Source organism: Amphiprion ocellaris, chromosome 10 (genome assembly GCF_022539595.1).
Source record: "Amphiprion ocellaris isolate individual 3 ecotype Okinawa chromosome 10, ASM2253959v1, whole genome shotgun sequence".
Classification (NCBI taxonomy): Eukaryota; Metazoa; Chordata; class Actinopteri; family Pomacentridae; genus Amphiprion; species Amphiprion ocellaris.
This window is the reverse complement of record NC_072775.1, coordinates 8,220,698-8,238,538: the sequence shown is the minus strand read 5'-3', so window position 1 is coordinate 8,238,538 and position 17,841 is coordinate 8,220,698. Positions and strand designations below refer to the sequence as shown.

The 17,841-nt window shown below is 38.2% G+C and overlaps 2 protein-coding genes across 2 annotated transcripts; both read right to left on the bottom strand.

The window, feature by feature from the left end:
* Positions 1-41: 41 nt before the first annotated feature.
* Positions 42-7,627, bottom strand: pecr (peroxisomal trans-2-enoyl-CoA reductase). The gene is made up of 8 exons (XM_023274425.3): positions 7,472-7,627; positions 4,518-4,651; positions 2,783-2,948; positions 2,632-2,713; positions 2,457-2,553; positions 2,263-2,373; positions 1,324-1,435; positions 42-474 (listed from the first exon to the last, which is right to left on the bottom strand). The coding sequence occupies exons 1-8, from the start codon at positions 7,581-7,583 to the stop codon at positions 392-394; spliced, it is 897 nt and encodes a 298-aa protein (XP_023130193.1). The 5' UTR covers positions 7,584-7,627; the 3' UTR covers positions 42-391.
* A 2,193-nt stretch (positions 7,628-9,820) lies between these two features.
* On the bottom strand, positions 9,821-12,489 carry rpl37a (ribosomal protein L37a). Its single transcript, XM_023274424.3, has 4 exons — positions 12,419-12,489; positions 11,569-11,697; positions 11,378-11,460; positions 9,821-9,987 (listed from the first exon to the last, which is right to left on the bottom strand). Exons 1-4 carry the CDS (start codon positions 12,419-12,421, stop codon positions 9,924-9,926), a joined length of 279 nt encoding a protein of 92 aa, XP_023130192.1. The 5' UTR covers positions 12,422-12,489; the 3' UTR covers positions 9,821-9,923.
* Between the last annotated feature and the right edge of the window lie 5,352 nt (positions 12,490-17,841).

The window sequence follows — 17,841 nt, the reverse complement described above, 5'->3', positions numbered from 1 at the left end:
AGCACAGTCCAAGCTAGGCTAAAGTGAAAGGGACAAGTGAGTGAAATGATTGATATTTATAATTGTTGTGTTTTTGCAGTTGCCTCTCCATCTTTTATCTCAATTTGTACATCACATATTTCAGTTACATTGAAAAAAAAATGTCTTTAATTATAAATTTACTATCAAAGGCACTGGAAGAAAAATTCTCTGTATATTTCACCAGATACATGTTACAAATCATCATCCACAAAATTACAGTCATGTTGCCACTAATTACATACAATTATGTACACAATTTTCAGAATAAATCACACACTGCAGTGACAATGCTTGTGGTGTTTGCTGCTCAGTGTCCATGACGCGTGTTGATCATGTGTTTTTCTGAGCTTTGCATGTCAGAAAAATTTTATTAGAGTTTGCTTTTTGGGTTGAGCAGTTCCTTCAGAGCATCCAGGTTCTCCCCCTCTGGAGGCTCAGCCCATGCAGTGTGGTCTGGAGACAAACACACAAACCATGGAATTAGTACACAGCATAGTATGGGTCAGTATATAATTGAGGGACTTTTGAAATCCACGGGATATATCTTGCATGCAGTTATATTAGAAGTAAAATAACTAATGTTTTTTATGTTATGATGATGTCGTTACAAATTCCATAATTATTTATTAAGGAAACAATCACTTTTTAATAAAAAAAAAAGACTGGATATCACTAAAATGTCAACTAAATAATGGTCCAAATTTAATAACAACCACCTTCTAATTAGCTAAACAATAATACAATGAGCTTATTCAAAAATTGTTTTGATTGTGTTCTTTTTATTGAGTTGAGATAATCATGACAGATATTTGTTTTTAGGCAATATATCAAATTTTGTATGGAAAATATCAAATTGTATCTGTGTCTGAGAAATCACTTTCAACTAAGTTATCCATTACAAAAACACCTCTCAAGGAAGTGTGTTAATTCCAGATCACATGACCTGCTCCACATGATGTCATTTCCTCCTGAAGAAAAGACTGGCAAGACTCCAAGACTTTCTGAGTTATTTAATATAAAGTAGTGTGTGAGTCAAGTGTGGATTTATGGCATGTCAACAGGTTTACTACAATATCTTTATAAATAACTTTCAATTTTACTAAATTGTATATATAATATTTAGAAGAATCTTTCTCTAAAAATGCCATGTGGTGTTTGGTTATAGGCGGCCATGTTAATTTTTGGCCAGAAAACAGCAAAAATGCCAACTATGTTAACTGTCAACTATGTTACAGAAAGTCCTGCAATTATATATTGATCCACATACTGTAATGTGCAGCTGCAAAAGGAAGGTGTACAAACCAGGTATCTCCCACATGGAGTGGTACAGGCTTTGTCCTGCATCGACTCTCAGTGTGGCTCCAGAGATGTAGGAGGCAGCAGGAGAGAGCAGGAAACACACTACTGATGAAATCTGAAGAAAGAAACAAGGACAAAAGAGGAAAAGTCACTATTGTGTATGAGTGGCTGCAAAAAAAACCCACAAACACACAACCCATCATCTGGAACTACAGCCTTGCATTGCCAAGTATATAAAATTAAAAATGCTGCACTGCTCAGCTTGTCTTGCCAAGGTTTCAAACTTGTCATTGCATTAAACTATGTGGTTTCTTTGTATCATCTGATACTACTAACTTATCTGTTTCTTTTTTTGTTAAATCAGTGTTGTGAATTCTGATATACACTTTTGTTATGTAGATTAACCTTACAAATACTAATCTTTCAGCAGGATATTGCTCCGTGCCATACCGCATTGTTCAGAAATATCTTTAAAGACTTTGCCTCAAAATTCCCTAGATCCAAATCCAATTAAGCATCACTGAATGTTGCTGGAAAAATACATCAGCTCCATGGAGGCCCTTCTTCTCAATTTTCAGGACTTAAAGGACCTGCTGTTAACATCTTGGTGCCTGATACCGCAGGACACCTTCAACGGTCTGTGGAGTCCAGAGCTGTTCTGGCTGCAGAAGAGTGATCAACACAATATTAGGCTTTTTTTTTTTTTTTTTTTTTTTTTTTTAAATGTTGTGGCTATTTGGTGTTTGTTCAGTGGCCACTTCACTAGATTCGCCTGTGCAGTCACATGCAATCACATGCTACAACTCAACCATAAAAATTACCCTTTTGCTACTTCCATATGTTTCTGTTTATACATTACTTTCATTAGTACTGCAAAACACTGTCAAACAGCTTTTAAGATGCAGCAAATCTGCCTTTGTGGGTGTCTAAGCAGTTACTCACCTCTTCTGGCACTCCCAGTCTCTTTGCAGGACTAAATGGAACAGACATCTTGAAAATATGTGGCCCCAACTCCTTATAGTTCTCCATCGCAGTCTTGGAAAAGATTGTACCCTGCAGAGAAAAAAACACACAAAAGCCAAATTATTGCATTGTCAAAAATCTCCAAAATAGATCAAGTCATGAGCCGTACATACAGGTGCAACGGCGTTGATTCGGATTCCTGAAGGTGCCCATTCGATGGCCAGACTCTTGGTTAAGTTGTCCACTGCTGCCCTGGCTGCTCCCGTGTGGCTGTCAGGAGAAGAGACACCGTGTTAAAGCAGAAAGTGTTCTGATATCTGGGTGAATTTAAATGGAGGCGGTTCTTACGCCATGCCTGGGAAGCCTTTCCACATGTCAGCGATGATGTTGATGATTACACCTCCGTGCTGCTTCATCCATGCAGAGTAGACTACAGACAGAGCAGAGCTGGTAACACTAAACACACCGACGCAGCGTTAAGTGGATGCAGCAAACTCACCCTCCTTGCAGCAGTGGAAGGTTCCAGTCAGGTTGGTGTCTATAACGGCCTTCCAGCCTTTGGAGGACATGTGCTCTGCTGGGCTGCTGAACTGACCTCCTCCGTTGTTCACCAGAAAGTCTATGCGGCCGTACTGCTTCAGCACTGAAGACACGAGAGCTTTCACCTGCCGCAGGACAAGAAAGCATGTTGAAATTAAACACTGAGAACATCAACATAGAGCCGATTCAGAGTTCAGATGTGTCCTCACTTCAGGCCTGGATGGTAAAATGACAGTGATATGTGGATATGTACAGGCGACAGACTCTTCACAGCAATAACAATTCGATAGTTTCACCTAAATGCAAACGCCACCAGGATGCAGATCAACACCTCCAAGTCCGAGGACATGGTTCTCTGTAGGAAACCAGTGGACTGCTCCCTCCAAGTTGGGGGGGAGTTGCTTCCCCAAGTGAAAGAGTTCAAGTATCTCGGGATCTTGTTCACGAGTGATGCGGAAATGGAGTGAGAGATGGACAGACGGATTGGTGCGGCGTCAGCAGTAATGTGGGCATTGTACCGAACCGTCATGATGAAGAGGGAGCTGAGCCGCAAGGTGAAGCTCTCAATTTACCGGTCCATCTATATTCCAACCCTCACCTATGGTTATGAGCACTGGATAGTAACCAAAAGAATGAGAATGCAGGTACAAGCGGCTTAAATGAGCTTCCTCTGTAGGGTGGCTGGGCTCAGCCTTAGAGATAGGGTGAGAAGCTCAGACATCTAGAGGGAGCTCAGAGTAGAGCCACTGCTCCTTCACATTGAAAGGAGCCAGTTGAGGTGGTCTGGACATCTAATTCGTACACCTCCGGGGAGACTTCCTTTGAAGGTTCCAAACACGTCCGCCTGGGAGGAGACCCCGAGGCAGAACCAGAACTCACTGGAGGGATTATATATCTTGTCTGGCCTGGGAATGCCTCAGGATCCCCCAGGAAGTCCTGGAAAGCGTTGCTGGGGGGAAGGACGTCTGGAATGACCTGCTCGCCTGCTGACTCCACGACCTAGCCCCGGATAAGCGGAAGAAAATGGATGGATGGATGGAAACGCAAACTTTGATTGCACATGAAAACTCCAAGTGTGCTCCCTCACTGGCTCATAAACAGGAAGTCACATCCCTTGATAGTGGAGATCCTTTACTCTCTGTGTTCCCCTTGGTTTCTGCGCAGGTCTCTCCAGGCGAGCTAGTCTGGGTGTATCATCATCCTCATTGATGCTCATAGACCTCCCCTGGTGGAGGACCAGTCATTGACTTTGTGAGATGGACTTCTCAGCCTACAAACAGCCATGACCCCCTGTCCCCGACCACTTCCACCAAAGAAACCCACGGATGCCATCTCCATCTGATAATACCTGGATCTGGCCAACCGTTACAAACTTTAACTCTCTTAACCTCCAGGCAGTGCAACAACCTGATCACCATCCGGGTTTTACTTGTTTTCTTTATTCAAGGCATTTCAAGGGGAGATCATTCCATGATCCTTATCTATCTGTGTTTAAGTGTGTTTTTCATTCTTGTTTTAGCATTAAAATCATTATTTTGATATCAACTTGGATTCACTCAAAACAAGATTATTTCATGGTGATCTTTAATTAAAAAATGTTGTTTAAAATGATTAATAACTATCAATAGTAAGTGAAATAGAAAACATTTTATCAGGATAATTCTTTCAGCTGTACGTCCCAGCCCTCTACTCACCTCATCCTCGCTGCGGATGTTACATGTTAGAGGAGTGATGCTTGCAGGACTGGAGGGAGGGATTTTCTTTCTCATCTCCTGAGCTGCTGCCTCCAACCTCTCTGCCTTTCTGCTGGAAATCACCACATTACAGCCTGAGGACACAACAGTCAGCCAGGACAGAACTGAGATCACTCCAGAAGAGACACACACTGAAATGGAGTTTTATGAGCAACAGAAGCGACAACAATAACGACAACGATTAAAAATAACTATAATAATAATTAGTTATACGGTAGAGATTATTTTAAAATCAAAGTTAAGTGTTTTTCCAGGCAGCAAAATAAAACAAACAAGTCACAGAATCATCAGAATTTAAGACGGACAAAAAACACAATGTTGTGCATATGAAGCAACACAGTCTTAGTAAAGGTAAACATATTATGGAAAGAAATAAAAAGCAGTCCAAAGCAAATTAAAGCTCAAATAAAATCAGAAAAGGCTCTTCGAGACTACTACTACTACTCCTACTGCTCATAATAATAATAATAATAATAATAATAATAATAATAATAATAATAATAATAATAATAATAATAATAATAATAATAAGGATGTTTTAAGAAGAGACTCTGATTTAGATGGCCTGTTTTGCTCAGGGAGATCATTCCACAGCCTTGGGGCTCTTACTGCCAGCACTATCCCCTTTAGTTTTTTTCCGAACCCCTGGAACAGAGAAAAGACCTCCAACTGCACACTGATGCCTACATAACAGAGGTGGGTGGATCAATCCAAATATCGCTAATATCAATACCAGCATTGGTATTGACATTGAATGATACCAGTGCAATAAGATCAATACTTTAGTATCAGTTTCTTTCCTGTATGCCAATTACAAAGACTAGCACAGTAGCAGGGCTACAAAATGAAATATTCATTAATCGCAATCATGATTTTTAACTTCTAACCACTATACGAAAACGATTGACTGCGGGCTTTAAAATGTAAAAATGTGCTCCGCTCTTAAAAGACATAGCTCAGTTACATGTGCTGTTTTCTTCACTCATAGAAAACAACAGATATGGATAAAATCAGTATGAGAACACTTCATCTCACTGAAGTCATTTTTGCTCACACACCTCTCTACTCTGCACTGTGAGACGTTTAGGGAACATCGGTAAATGTAGTGTCTGTCGATAACCAGATGTTCAGCTAGTGAGGTGTTTCACCTGTAACAATGTCTGTCACGCTTTATTATCAAAAACGATAACCACAGGGCAGAAATTTATTCGTACTCATCATTACAAAAGTAACTGCAAAAACTTTTATGTAAAAATGCATCTTAAAAGAGCACTTCCTATTTCAATGACAGAAGTATTGCACAAATATTGACCAAACTGTCAAAAATGAACACTGTTTAACGAGGTTATCCTTCACATTGGGATTTCATTGGCAACCCAGATTCTACCTCGTCTGACCCACAGAAAACCTACACAGGAATTAGTCTGATTCTTAGACCCTGTGAGCATTTACAACTCCATCTTCATTACAGATGTGGATGACCATATACAGCACCTAACCTTTGTTCTAAACCTACCGACTACTGAAAAGGTTAGTCTGGAGTATCGGTATCGGTATCAGTGATACTGGCCCTGCATTTACTTGGTATCAGATCGATAACAAATCTTGCAGTACCACACACCACTAATACATAAGTTATTTTCTTGTTTTTTACTGCGAAGCACTTTGGTCACCCTTTGGGCTTTTGTAAAGGCCCATACAAATAAACTTTGAACTTTGAAGTAAAAAATCTGAAACAGAGGCCACGAAGGGCAACCCAAGAAGTCAAATTAAACCTAGAGCAGACTGGGAGAAAGTGTAAAGAGGCTGAAACAGGAGTGATGTGATCTTTTCTCATGGCAGCTGAGTTCTGTCCAGTCTGGAGTCCGTCAGTAGACTTGTGGTTCAGGCAGGTAAAAAGGCTGCAGCAATGATCGAAGCTGAAAGGCTGTAAAATAGTCTCTGTATCTTTACAAGTAAGATAAAAGGTATGTTTGAATAATGACGATAAGGAAAGACCTATCTGATGATTAAATGGAAGGTAAAAGCCACTGACTGATGTATGGATCAGAGTGTTCTCATTATCCTGTGTCTGATTGTAAAGCATCCTTTACAACCTCACATATCTTAAACTTCGTGTTGTCTTCGGGTCTAAAATGACCCGTCCACTATGTTAAATAGCACAGAAAAACCCCTAAATCACCTTTCTTCAATTTGAGCTTTTCCTAAAGTGAAATTCTTATTATTGTTGTAGGTTATGCACCTTGTGGGTGGAAGCAATGATTCAAAAGATGTGAGAAGATTCATATTTTGTAGTTTTCCATTCCATTGGACAGTATACAGTACACTGTTTTTTCCCTTCAAAAATGCATTTAAAGCTACTTTCTTTGGATATAGAAGTACTATCTCTTGCAAAATAAATGTTTGGACTCATGCAGTACCCTTAGCAGCAAAAATAATGATAATAAACCTCTACTTTAGCAAAGAAAACAGTTATAACGTGTGATGCAATAAAGATGAGTGGTGTCCACTGATGAAATAGTCTTTCTGCCCTCTGAAGAGCAAAAAAAAAACAGACATTCACAAAGTGTGTGATGCATGACAGGTTGGCTCTTCATGTAACATAGATTTTTGGTTGAAAATTCAATAAAGCTGCTCTATTTCAGAGGCTCAGGGGAGTTGGGTCACTTTTGACCCTTAGGACAGGGGGAGTGTACAGGATGTTAACACAACACGAAGGTTAAACTGCGTGCCTCCACAGGTTAATAAAGTTTCACGGCCTCCACTGTCCAGCTGCAGACTGTATCTGTGTCTAAGTTCACCTGGTTGTTTGTTGTCAGTCAGCTGCTTCACTTCATTCTGTGCTACAGCTAATAAACTAAAAACCTGAGTCTGTGTTTCATGTCTCCACTCACCCAGCTGCAGCAGCTCTGCAGAAATAGCTTTACCGATCCCGGTGCCTCCTCCGGTGACTATTGCAACCTTGTGGCTGAACAGACCCGGTCTGAAGACACTGGTAGCCGCCATACTTGTTCTCTGTCCTGCTGCAGACTGACTGACTGAGGAGGAAACAACAGCGCCACCGTCTGGACATGAACCAGCAGTGCGGGACTTGGTTGTTGCTCTACTGCCATCTTCAGGTTACAGGTTGGTTGTTTTTTTTTTTTTAACCCTCCTGTTGTCCTCATTCACGGGCACCAAAAAATATTGTTTCCTTGTCTGAAAAAAATCCAAAAAATTCAACAAAAAAAATTCCCCAAATTTCTGAAAATTTGCAAAACCTTCAGGAAGAAAATTCCAATAATTCCTTAAAAGTTTTCCTTAAAAGTTTTATTTTAAAAAAAAAAATCCCTCAAATTTGGCAAGAAAATTCTTGTAAATATTTTCAAAAAATGAGTAAAAACCTTCCCAAAAAATCCTAAAAATATCTAAAGTGATTAAATATATATCAGTAAAACTTCTAATATTTTCTTTCAGAACATTCACATAAAAATCAACCAAAATCCTGCGAAATTTGCTGGATTTTGTTGATTTTTTTTGTGAATGTTCTTAAGAAACATTTTTAACATTTTTTTTTCCACCAAAACATGTTCAAAGATTTCCCAAAAATGTTGAAAATGTGGACATCAGAAGTCTCTCTGTGAAAATATACTTTTTTCCCACATTTTCAAACTTTAAAACAGGTCAATTTTGACCCGCAGGACGACACGAGGGTTAAATTTACTCAATGCATATAGTTAAGCTCCAGATAATTCATACTCATGCCATATTTTGATTGACAGTGATTTTTAAATTAATAAATTCAGTTAAAATAAACTTTATTTGTCATCCTCAGAGCTTTTCATGATCTGTTTGCATTATCTGCTACTGCATTAATTCTGCAATGCTCTGTCGTTGTTATATGCTGCCACTTGCACATTTTTTTGTAAAGATTACTATTTACGTCTTTTATGAAAATGGAGAAGCAGCTGTTTTTTGTTTTTTTTGTTATATGCTGGCACTTGCACATTTTTTTGTAATGATTTCTATTTACGTCTCTTACTCCACTATTTAGCTATTTTTTAATTCTTATTGTATTTGCTTAAGTTATTTGACTTGTATGTTTAAAAGGGAAGTCATCTGGAATTTCATTGTACACTATGTAGAATGACAATTAAGCTTTCTTATCTTATCTTAGGCATGTAGAGCAGTGGACACATGACGGTAGCAACAACTGTATAATAATAGTAGCAGCCATGTGGTAGTTAAAATAGGATAAAGGTGAGATTTTAAATGAAATTTAAATATTTAAAATGGAAAACACTGAGATATAAATACAGTAAAGTATCATATTGGAGTCATTAAAACTACTCCACTGTTTTTGATTTATAAATTCTGGCTCAAGCTACAGACTCTGTGTAAAGATTATGGCTTAACTGTGCTCTTACAGAAGTTGCCTCTTTCATACTTTAGATCTTTTTTCTATTCTTTACATTCCAAACAGTTACTGGTTTTAATGACTGATAGTGATTTGTAGATGCCAGATCAAAAAATCTTTTCAATTCATTCTGACTACATATGGTGGAAACCCCCTGCAGTGTTCAGGATATTTGAGTTCATTTCTCAGTAACTTTATGTTCTGTCGTCAAAGTGAACACCCAGAAATCCATGGGTACCTCATGTACTTTGCTCAAGTTAAAAATAAATTAGAAAAAATGAGTGAAGGTGTTGACTGGCCAGAAACTGTCAGGAGAAACATTCCATTATGCAAAGGCACAGTAAAGCCCTCAGCCAGCTGGACTGCCCTCGATTCAGGACGCATGACGACAGTATTTAGTTGGTATCAGATATTAAGTTGCCAAACAAAGTCTTAAAATCAGCCCATGATGAACACAGACAGGCAGATTTTACACATCAGGCATGAAGTTAAGTTTTGTTTGAAAATGCTACATAATATGGCTCGTTTTATATGCAAGTTGAAATAGCTTCTGTATTGTCCAATGACTGTTCATTCAGAGATTATACTTAATCTGCTCCTGCCAGTGAGCCATCATAGGAGAAGACCAACAGGAGAGAATGTATGTTCTCTGCTGTTAGATATAAAAAAAGAAAAAAATTGGTCATCTATCTGCAATCACCCAAATGTGTTGGAAAATATGAAATACCCACAAAATCCTGAACCCCTAGCAGCTCTCACTGGCAAAGGGTCAGTGAGGCGTCTTCTCGCAGGTTTTCATTATGCAACTATGTTATACAGCAGACGTACAAAGACACAAACAAAGAACTCCGCTCCAGACCGCTTTATTGTTGGATGTTGAGGCCATGTCCAGGTCGGTTAAATTATAGAAAACAAAGTCCCAAATCCACTAGTGATCTTGGCGCACTAGTTTACTGGTCCTTCAGCTCCTTCAGCCTCCTGATTGCGGACTTGACTGTGACAGCGGAAGTTGTGCTGCAAAAGAAGTAAAATAAAATTTGTTTAAAATGAATTCTGATGAATACCAAAGGTTCCACAACCACAGGATTTATAGCAGTTTTTGAAAGAGCATGTTTCTCTTGAATGGCATGGATTATTTGTGCTTTCTTGGTTGTTTGCACAAAAATGAAATTAAGCAATGTGACTATTTGTCAAACATGGAATTTAGCATCAATGGAGGGCACAAAGTTCAGACAGAATATAACATTTGCACTTAAGTACTCTCCCTGTAGAATTTAGAGAACTTGTGTTTCCCTAGTTTTTCAAGTGAAAATTGTTCCATCTTCTTTGGAAAGGTCAGCTGTCCAAGAAAAATCCAATTAAACTAATAATATGAGGGCAGGTTTACATATAGTCTCAAACTGTCTTAGCTTGAACACCAGAGCATGTTTCTCTTTCAGGGAGCCTGGTGAGATGCTATAGTTAAAAGCACACATTTGCCTGAGATAGTCATTCAGTGGCTGAGTGGATACTTTAAGACATGGTAAATCCAAGCAATCACAAGCTCTAGTCTGGCAGCGTGAAGCTGATTTGTTGGTGTTATAAACTTAATTAACATGTAACATAATGGGAAAAGAGTGCTGCATTGGCTGAAATCAACAAAGTGGGGGCAGTGGTGGCGCAATAGTTCTGGACTACTGATCAGAAGGTCAGAGGTTCAAACCCTGATGCGGCCACTGTCGGGCCCTTAACCTCTCCCCAAGACACAGCGGTGTCTGCAGATTAAGACTACAACCACACTATAGCACTTTTAAACTGAAAAGGTCTCACTACTGTTACATTTAGGGCAATTGTCCAGCCTTCTCCTGCATTTTAGGACCCCTAAAACAGACATCTGAAAATGATTATGACCACCTTTCAGTCAAAACTTTGTTCTAGCCTGGATGGGAAAAAACAGAGATCATTTGGAATTGACCACTCAGACACTCATCTTTGCCTCCTGATTGCATCTTATCAGCTACTCCATGTCCATTTCTAATTTATAATGGGTCTGTCACGAGACCTTTCGAGTCTTGACTTCCAGTGAATGATGCGGCAGATTTCAGACTACAGTCCTTACTTACCCTGTTGTCTACACTAGCAGCTGTTGTGCAAGTGAATTTTGCTTTTCAAATCAAGCTACTACTCTCTACATTGCACATGAGGCCTATTAGTCGTGCAAATAGTCATGCCACATGCAGTTTCAGGCATGTTCGAATGGACAGAGACTGTATCAGAAACAGTGTTAAAATGCTCGTCTGTTTTATTTGGATGTAGCCAAAGACACAGTCCTCAAATTTTGATAACTCGATCCACAACTGTAATTCCAATTAAGGAGACCACATAAAGGCAGATGAGAACTGGAAGAGAGACAAGAGAAACCTACTTGTAAGTCCAAGCACCTCCAGCCACTGTCTTCTTGCAGGATCCACAGTGCCAGATACCTACAGCCCTCCTCTTCATCTTGGTCTGTGAATACACATTTAGAGCATTTTGAAAACTACGAGTGGGCGCCTTGTCCAGGCACATCCTAACATGAGACAATAAAGACAACACTGTGTTCCGCTCTGTCCTCACCTTGCCACAGAAAGAGCAGGTGTATTTAGCATGCTGGGAGATTTCAATTTTCTTGACCATCTTCCTCAGCGACGCACCATAACGGGTGCCGTATTTACCAACGATCCCCACCTTCTTGGTGCGCTTGGCCTGTAGGAAACATGAAAACACAGGAAGAAATAATGACTGAGCAACATTCCTGCATGTGTACAAGCACCAACAACTCATGTAGTGGGTTAATACTACTGACCTATCTGACATTGATATTGCCAACTTTAACACCGTTTCTACAGTGGTAACTAAATGTATCCTGAGCATTCTTCATATGATTTTAACAACTTACAGCAGCGGTGCACTTATGAACATCACCATAAGTAGTTAACACACGTGTCAGATAGCTAAAACACCTTATGAACAGAGTGACTCTGGTGCTGTCAGCATTGGTGAAACCAGCCAGCTAACACAAGCTTCCTCCCGTCAAGCTAACCACCGTGCTAACGCAAACCAACGGCGTTAGAAGTAGTTTAACAGACTACTGGTTCAGTTAAGATATGAATTAAGCCACTTAATTTGGGCTGCTCACACTCTAAATGAGTACGGAATTTAGGATGTACTGCCCAACAGTCAGCTACAGTAACTAGCCCGCCCGGCTCCTGAGCTCATTGAGTATAGCAATGGTGGCCGCCATTACTGTCCCAATAGGACATGAAAACATCGTTTTTTCTGTTAATACAATCAACAACGTAACACAAATAAAGCTCATCTCTGACAAACAAGGTCACTACAAAGCCTCTGGATATGTGATTATATCATTTACAGCGCAGAAACAGTTAGATTGACACGGATTTTGAGCGGGAGAGGCCAGGCTCACCATCTTTTCAGTGGAGACGTAGGTCCAAAGAGGGAGAGCTTAGGGCGCATGCGCGATTTACTCAGTTGTTTATGTTGCATTGTGGGACTTGGAGTTTTCTCAGAATTCAGCCATAATACATAAATATACAACTCCACGTGGAGTTAAATCGTCAAGTATTGATTTGTGCGTTTACTTTTACAGTTTAGAGACAAAATGAAAGGACGATCTTCTTGTACAGAAAATTATGAAGGAACCAAATTAACTCGTAACTAAGGACGCGGCTATAAATTCGCGCATGCGTATTGATGTCGTGGACGACAACATCCCTGCTGCGGAGTTGAAATGTTTGTCCAGTTAGCCTGTCATGATTAGTGATGGCTGATCGAGGCTTTGTTGAAGCTTCGACACTTCATTCAAAACATGGTTCATTACTCGAGGCCTCAATGACACACAGTGCTCGAGTAGGACATCTAGTGGTCAATAATATGAAGTGCAATCAAGACGTGGTCGTTGGTTCATGGATTGTTTTGGATTTGATTCGCCATGCACACATTCCTGTTTGACTACACTAGATGATTGTATGGGTTGTAGTGGACACAAAAATAATATTACTAGTAATAATAATGACAATAACTATTGAAGAGCACGTTTCTTATTTCCCATGTTTGTCTGTAACCCTATATACTCTTTGCTTATATTCTGTGTTATGAAACATTTAAACGGTGCTGCTACATTCGTGAGATGCTCTACAAATACAGACTGATGTCATTTTCACATGGGGCTGGTGCAAATAAAGATTTTATGGATTATTATGGATTATGTCTTGGGGTTTATTGGTAAAGAGGTCAGTAAAGAGGGTGTGCTTATGTAACTGGTTATGAGGTTTTATTGAGAAATAATTTATCAACAGTTTTGGGACCACTGTTCCCTCTAAGCTGCGCGCCATACTTTTTTTTTTTTCTGCGCATTTATCATCTATTTTTTTTGCCATTTTCGAGTTTTTTTTAACTTGAGTCTCGACTCGATCGTTTTTCTCAGGAGGTTGGACTTTAGCCTTTGTGCTGGAGGGTTGAACCCTCAGTTCCAAGACTTTCAAAGCCTCCAGACCTCCCGAGTCCTCAGGACCTGAGCTTTCACACAGTCTGAGGGCTGAAATTTTCTAAGTCCCACAGTAGTTCTCTGTTAGATTGAACTTTCAGACAGTCCAAGGACTGATATCTTCTAAGTTCCTGAGTACTTCTCTGTTAGTTTGAACCTTCAGACAGTCTGTTAATGTTTCGATTAAATCTTTAAGGTTTTTCTTTTTAAATGTTTTACCACCTTTTAATGTTTAATTTTCTTTTTAAATCCTTCATTGTATTTTCAGTGTAATTCCTATTTGAACTTTTATTGTCTTTAAGATATAATTTTCTAATTAAACATTTAATTTTTTAATTAAATGTTTTGTCTTTTTTGGATAAGTGTAGTGAGAGACAGAAGAAACGGGAGAGAAGACTTGCAGCAAAAGGCCTCTAGCGGGACTCGAACCCGGGACGCTGCGTCGGGGACCAGCCCCTGTACATGGGTCACACGCTTAACCCGTTGAGCTATACGGGTACCCACGTTTTATCTCTTTAAGGGTTTAATAATCTGATTAAATGTTTTGCATTTTTAAAAATGTTTAACATTCTTCTTGTTGAATTGTATTTTTTAAATGTTTAATGATGGAAAATACTTTATCTGTAATTTCTAATATTTGTATTTGAAAAATTTTGTTTAATTTCATAATGACATGTATTGTATCATGTTGAATGATCTCATTCCATATTTTGTCTGTTTAATAGAGTTAAACATTAAATTACATTAAATTATATTAAACAGACAAAATATGGAATGAGATCATTCAACATGATACAATACATGTCATTATGAAATTAAACAAAATTTTTCAAATACAAATATTAGAAATTACAGATAAAGTATTTTCCATCATTAAACATTTAAAAAATACAATTCAACAAGAAGAATGTTAAACATTTTTAAAAATGCAAAACATTTAATCAGATTATTAAACCCTTAAAAAGACAAAACATTTAATTAAAAAATTAAATGTTTAATTAGAAAATTACATCATAAAGACAATAAAACTTCAAATAGGAATTAAACAGAAAATACAATGAAGCATTTAAAAACTAAACATTAAAAGGTGGTATATGTACATATAATTTAATTGTATTTAATGTTTAACTCTATTAAACAGACAAAATATTGAATTAGATAATTCAACAACATACAATATATGTCATTATAAAATTAAACAAAATTTTAAAAATACAAATATTAAAAATTACAGATAAAATATTTTCCATCATTAAACATTTAAAAAATAAAATTAAACAAGAATATTAAACATTTAAAAAATGCAAAACATTTAATTAGATTATTAAACTTTTAAAAAGACAAAACATTTAATTAAAAAATTAATTGTTTAATTAGAAAATTACATCTTAAATTTCTTAAATCTTTTTAACAATAAAACTTTTTAAAAGCTTTATTGTATTAATTTTTTTGTTTGATTTAATTGCTTTTTGTTATGTAGTTTATTTCTTTAATCTTCTTTTTCCGTCAAGATTTTAACCCCAACCTTAAAAATGAAGTAAACCCTTAAATCACAATTAAAATACTTCTGTTGTCACAATCATGAGTTAGTCAATTATTCAGTTTATCAATTCAACTTTATTTGTTTAGCACCTTTTACACAGATGACAAACCTAAACAAGCAAAGAGAAAAAACTATGATTAAAACTCAAAAACATAAAAAAAAAAAAAAAAACATTTAACATGGTAATAAAATATGTCGTGTTCAGGGGATGGAGGGAGTTTATTGAAGTCTGCTTGGGCTCACATGGGAAATCATTTAAAATATAAACTTGATATTCAGTCTAAGGAAACTGCAGAGCGACAGAAGAACCAACAATATCTCCCGTTTTCTCCTTTAATGAGTCGACTCTTCTTGTGCTTTCAGACCAAAGAACTACAGACTCTTCACAACCTGCTCAAACTCTTGGTACAGGACCTCACCACACGGGTCAAGAAGGTTTCTGTCTCATTTCTACTCTGAAGCTCACCTTCTCCTGCTCAAACTGCTGACAAATGTTTCTGCTGCTCTAAAGTCTGGTCTCCAGAACTTCCTAAAAACTCTCAAAGTCTCTTCTGCTGCAGGTTGCTTTGTAGAACTGTTCCAGAAAACCTCACTAAACCACATGGAGGGGCCTCAAGATAGTCGTCCAAATGAAACCATACAAAAACCAAACTAGCACAACCCAAACACTAAAGTCTCCTGCAGCCTACCAGAGAACCTCTGAGAACAGAGAATCAGGACAGGAACTCTTACCTTCTGGACAACCAACACTGGTTCACAAACAAGAATACAGAATGTGTCTGACCAAAAACCTCTAAAGACTCACTACAGCCAAGATAAAGACACAACTCAGCTGCACCAAATCCACTAATCACTGCACACATTAGCACCATGTGCTAACTGTGGCTAAAGAAGCCACATTTACCAAGACAACTATCCAGTACAAAGCCCTAAAACACACCAAGAAACACATTAAAGACGATTTTGCTGCTGGAAGCTGCAAGCCAACGCCTAAAGAACAAACTAAAGCAATGAAGCCAAACCCGGTTCAGTGGTGAAGAGAAGCAGAGGAAATGTTTGTCTGCAGCTAAATAAAGCAGGAAGACACTGAGCTGCTCAGGTGTTCCTAATAACACCAAGCAGCCACCTGGATGGCCAATAGGAACACAGCCACCTGGACAGCCAATAGGAACACAGCTTACTGGAAGTCCAGAGGGCTGGGTTAGTGAAGGAAATTTAGTTTAAAGTTGAAGCAGAAAGTTAACAAAGAAAGTTGAAAACCACCTTCTGATACCTGAAATCTCTGAGTTTTCACACAAAGAACACCTGAACATGTCAAACTGGTTCCATAGTAGAACCCTCATTGTAAAAACGTCATAGTATGGTGTGTTGCTCAAAAAACATTAGGACCCGGCTGTCAGGGGACAAACATGTAAGAAACATGAGAACAGAGAGAACCCAACCAGTAGGTCACAGTTTATCATCCCCCAGTCATCTCCTGAAGTCCATATGGTGAGAGACATCAGTATCTGGTTGTTCATTTACCAGAGGATGCTTATAATCATGCTGATGTGGTCTGTACTCTACAGTATTTTAGTGACTCAATAAATGCCTAAGTTGTTTTCTTTAAAATGCTTTTTAGTTTTTAATAAACATTTAAGAGCCTATATGTAATCAATAAATGGCCTTTGCCCATCTTAAGAAAAATTCACTCAGAACTCTGATATGTTAACAGTACTAAATAAATCAATAAATACATGCATACACACAAAATAAGTTAATACATTAACTGTGTTAAGATAAGATTTAGATTTTTTTTTTTAAAAAAGTTGTTTATGTTTTTGCAGAATCCAGTATTGCTCACTGGTTGGTCATTACATTTTGTTAGTTTGATTTCACTGTTTAAAATGATGCCACCTCTTTTCAGACAGAACCTGTGATAATAAAACAATACAAAATTTTTAGTTCCGTGTTAATAAAGCACTTAAAGCTTTAAGTATGGCTAAATGCTTTTTTCAAAATTAAATATATCACTCCTTAGGTGGTAGTGGCCCCAAGTTCAGTAAAGTTGGAAAGATATTAACAGATTCGGACTTCCAGCATCAATAACTCATTAGATATAGGTTGTCAAAACATAAACGGTGCCTCTTTCCCATTGTTGCAAGGCAGACAATGTGCTACAAGCCCAGTTTTATCAAAAGTAGCTGTCTTTCAAGCTACAGGAATAACATTGGTGTCTATGGAGTGAACAGGGTCCGTCTGTAATTTGCAAAACGCTGCAACAGTAAAGAGAGACAAATATTCAATAACTTCACTCTTATACATTGTAGTGTCACTAAAATCACTGCAGCCTTCAACTGGCTCCTGTTGACAAAGTGTTTTAACAGAAATGTAAATGCTGTAATTTGATTCTTTTAATGAACCATGTAACTTGAATGGATGTGATGCTGGTGTGACCACAGTGTACACGTCTGATGTTGCTCACAGTGGTCCAAGGGACGCTCAGGGAGTTTGTGTGTTTGCTCAGACTCATGAAAAATTACAGGGAACATTGTTTGAGACTCAAGCAGTTCCTTCTTTTACTCACTATCTCCCCAGCCTTAGAAAAAAAAAACCTGTTCACACAGCACAGATGAGGCTGAGGTACACAGGAAATGTTTGGCTCCATTGTACAAGTTTGGGTAAACAGTTTTGTGGGTTGCCCAGTAAGCCAGTGGGTCTGCCGTTCTTTCTACAATTGCATTCGCTGTGGCGCTTTGCATTTGCCAGGCTCTACTTGCGTCTTCGTCTAATAGGCTCCACAGTTGAACTGAAAAATATT

Excerpts from the sequence above, each read along its gene's own strand:
- rpl37a (XM_023274424.3), bottom strand. Across the intron at positions 11,461-11,568 it reads CCTGCTCTTTCTGTGGCAAG|ACCAAGATGAAGAGGAGGGC; the intron begins GTGAGGACAGAG and ends GTGTATTCACAG. Across the intron at positions 9,988-11,377 it reads GGAGGTGCTTGGACTTACAA|CACAACTTCCGCTGTCACAG; the intron begins GTAGGTTTCTCT and ends CTTCTTTTGCAG.
- pecr (XM_023274425.3), bottom strand. The coding sequence starts at position 7,583 with ATGGCGGCTACCAGTGTCTTCAGACCGGGTCTGTTCAGCCACAAGGTT. Across the intron at positions 2,949-4,517 it reads ACATCCGCAGCGAGGATGAG|GTGAAAGCTCTCGTGTCTTC; the intron begins GTGAGTAGAGGG and ends GTCCTGCGGCAG. Across the intron at positions 1,436-2,262 it reads GACTGGGAGTGCCAGAAGAG|ATTTCATCAGTAGTGTGTTT; the intron begins GTGAGTAACTGC and ends TTCTTTCTTCAG.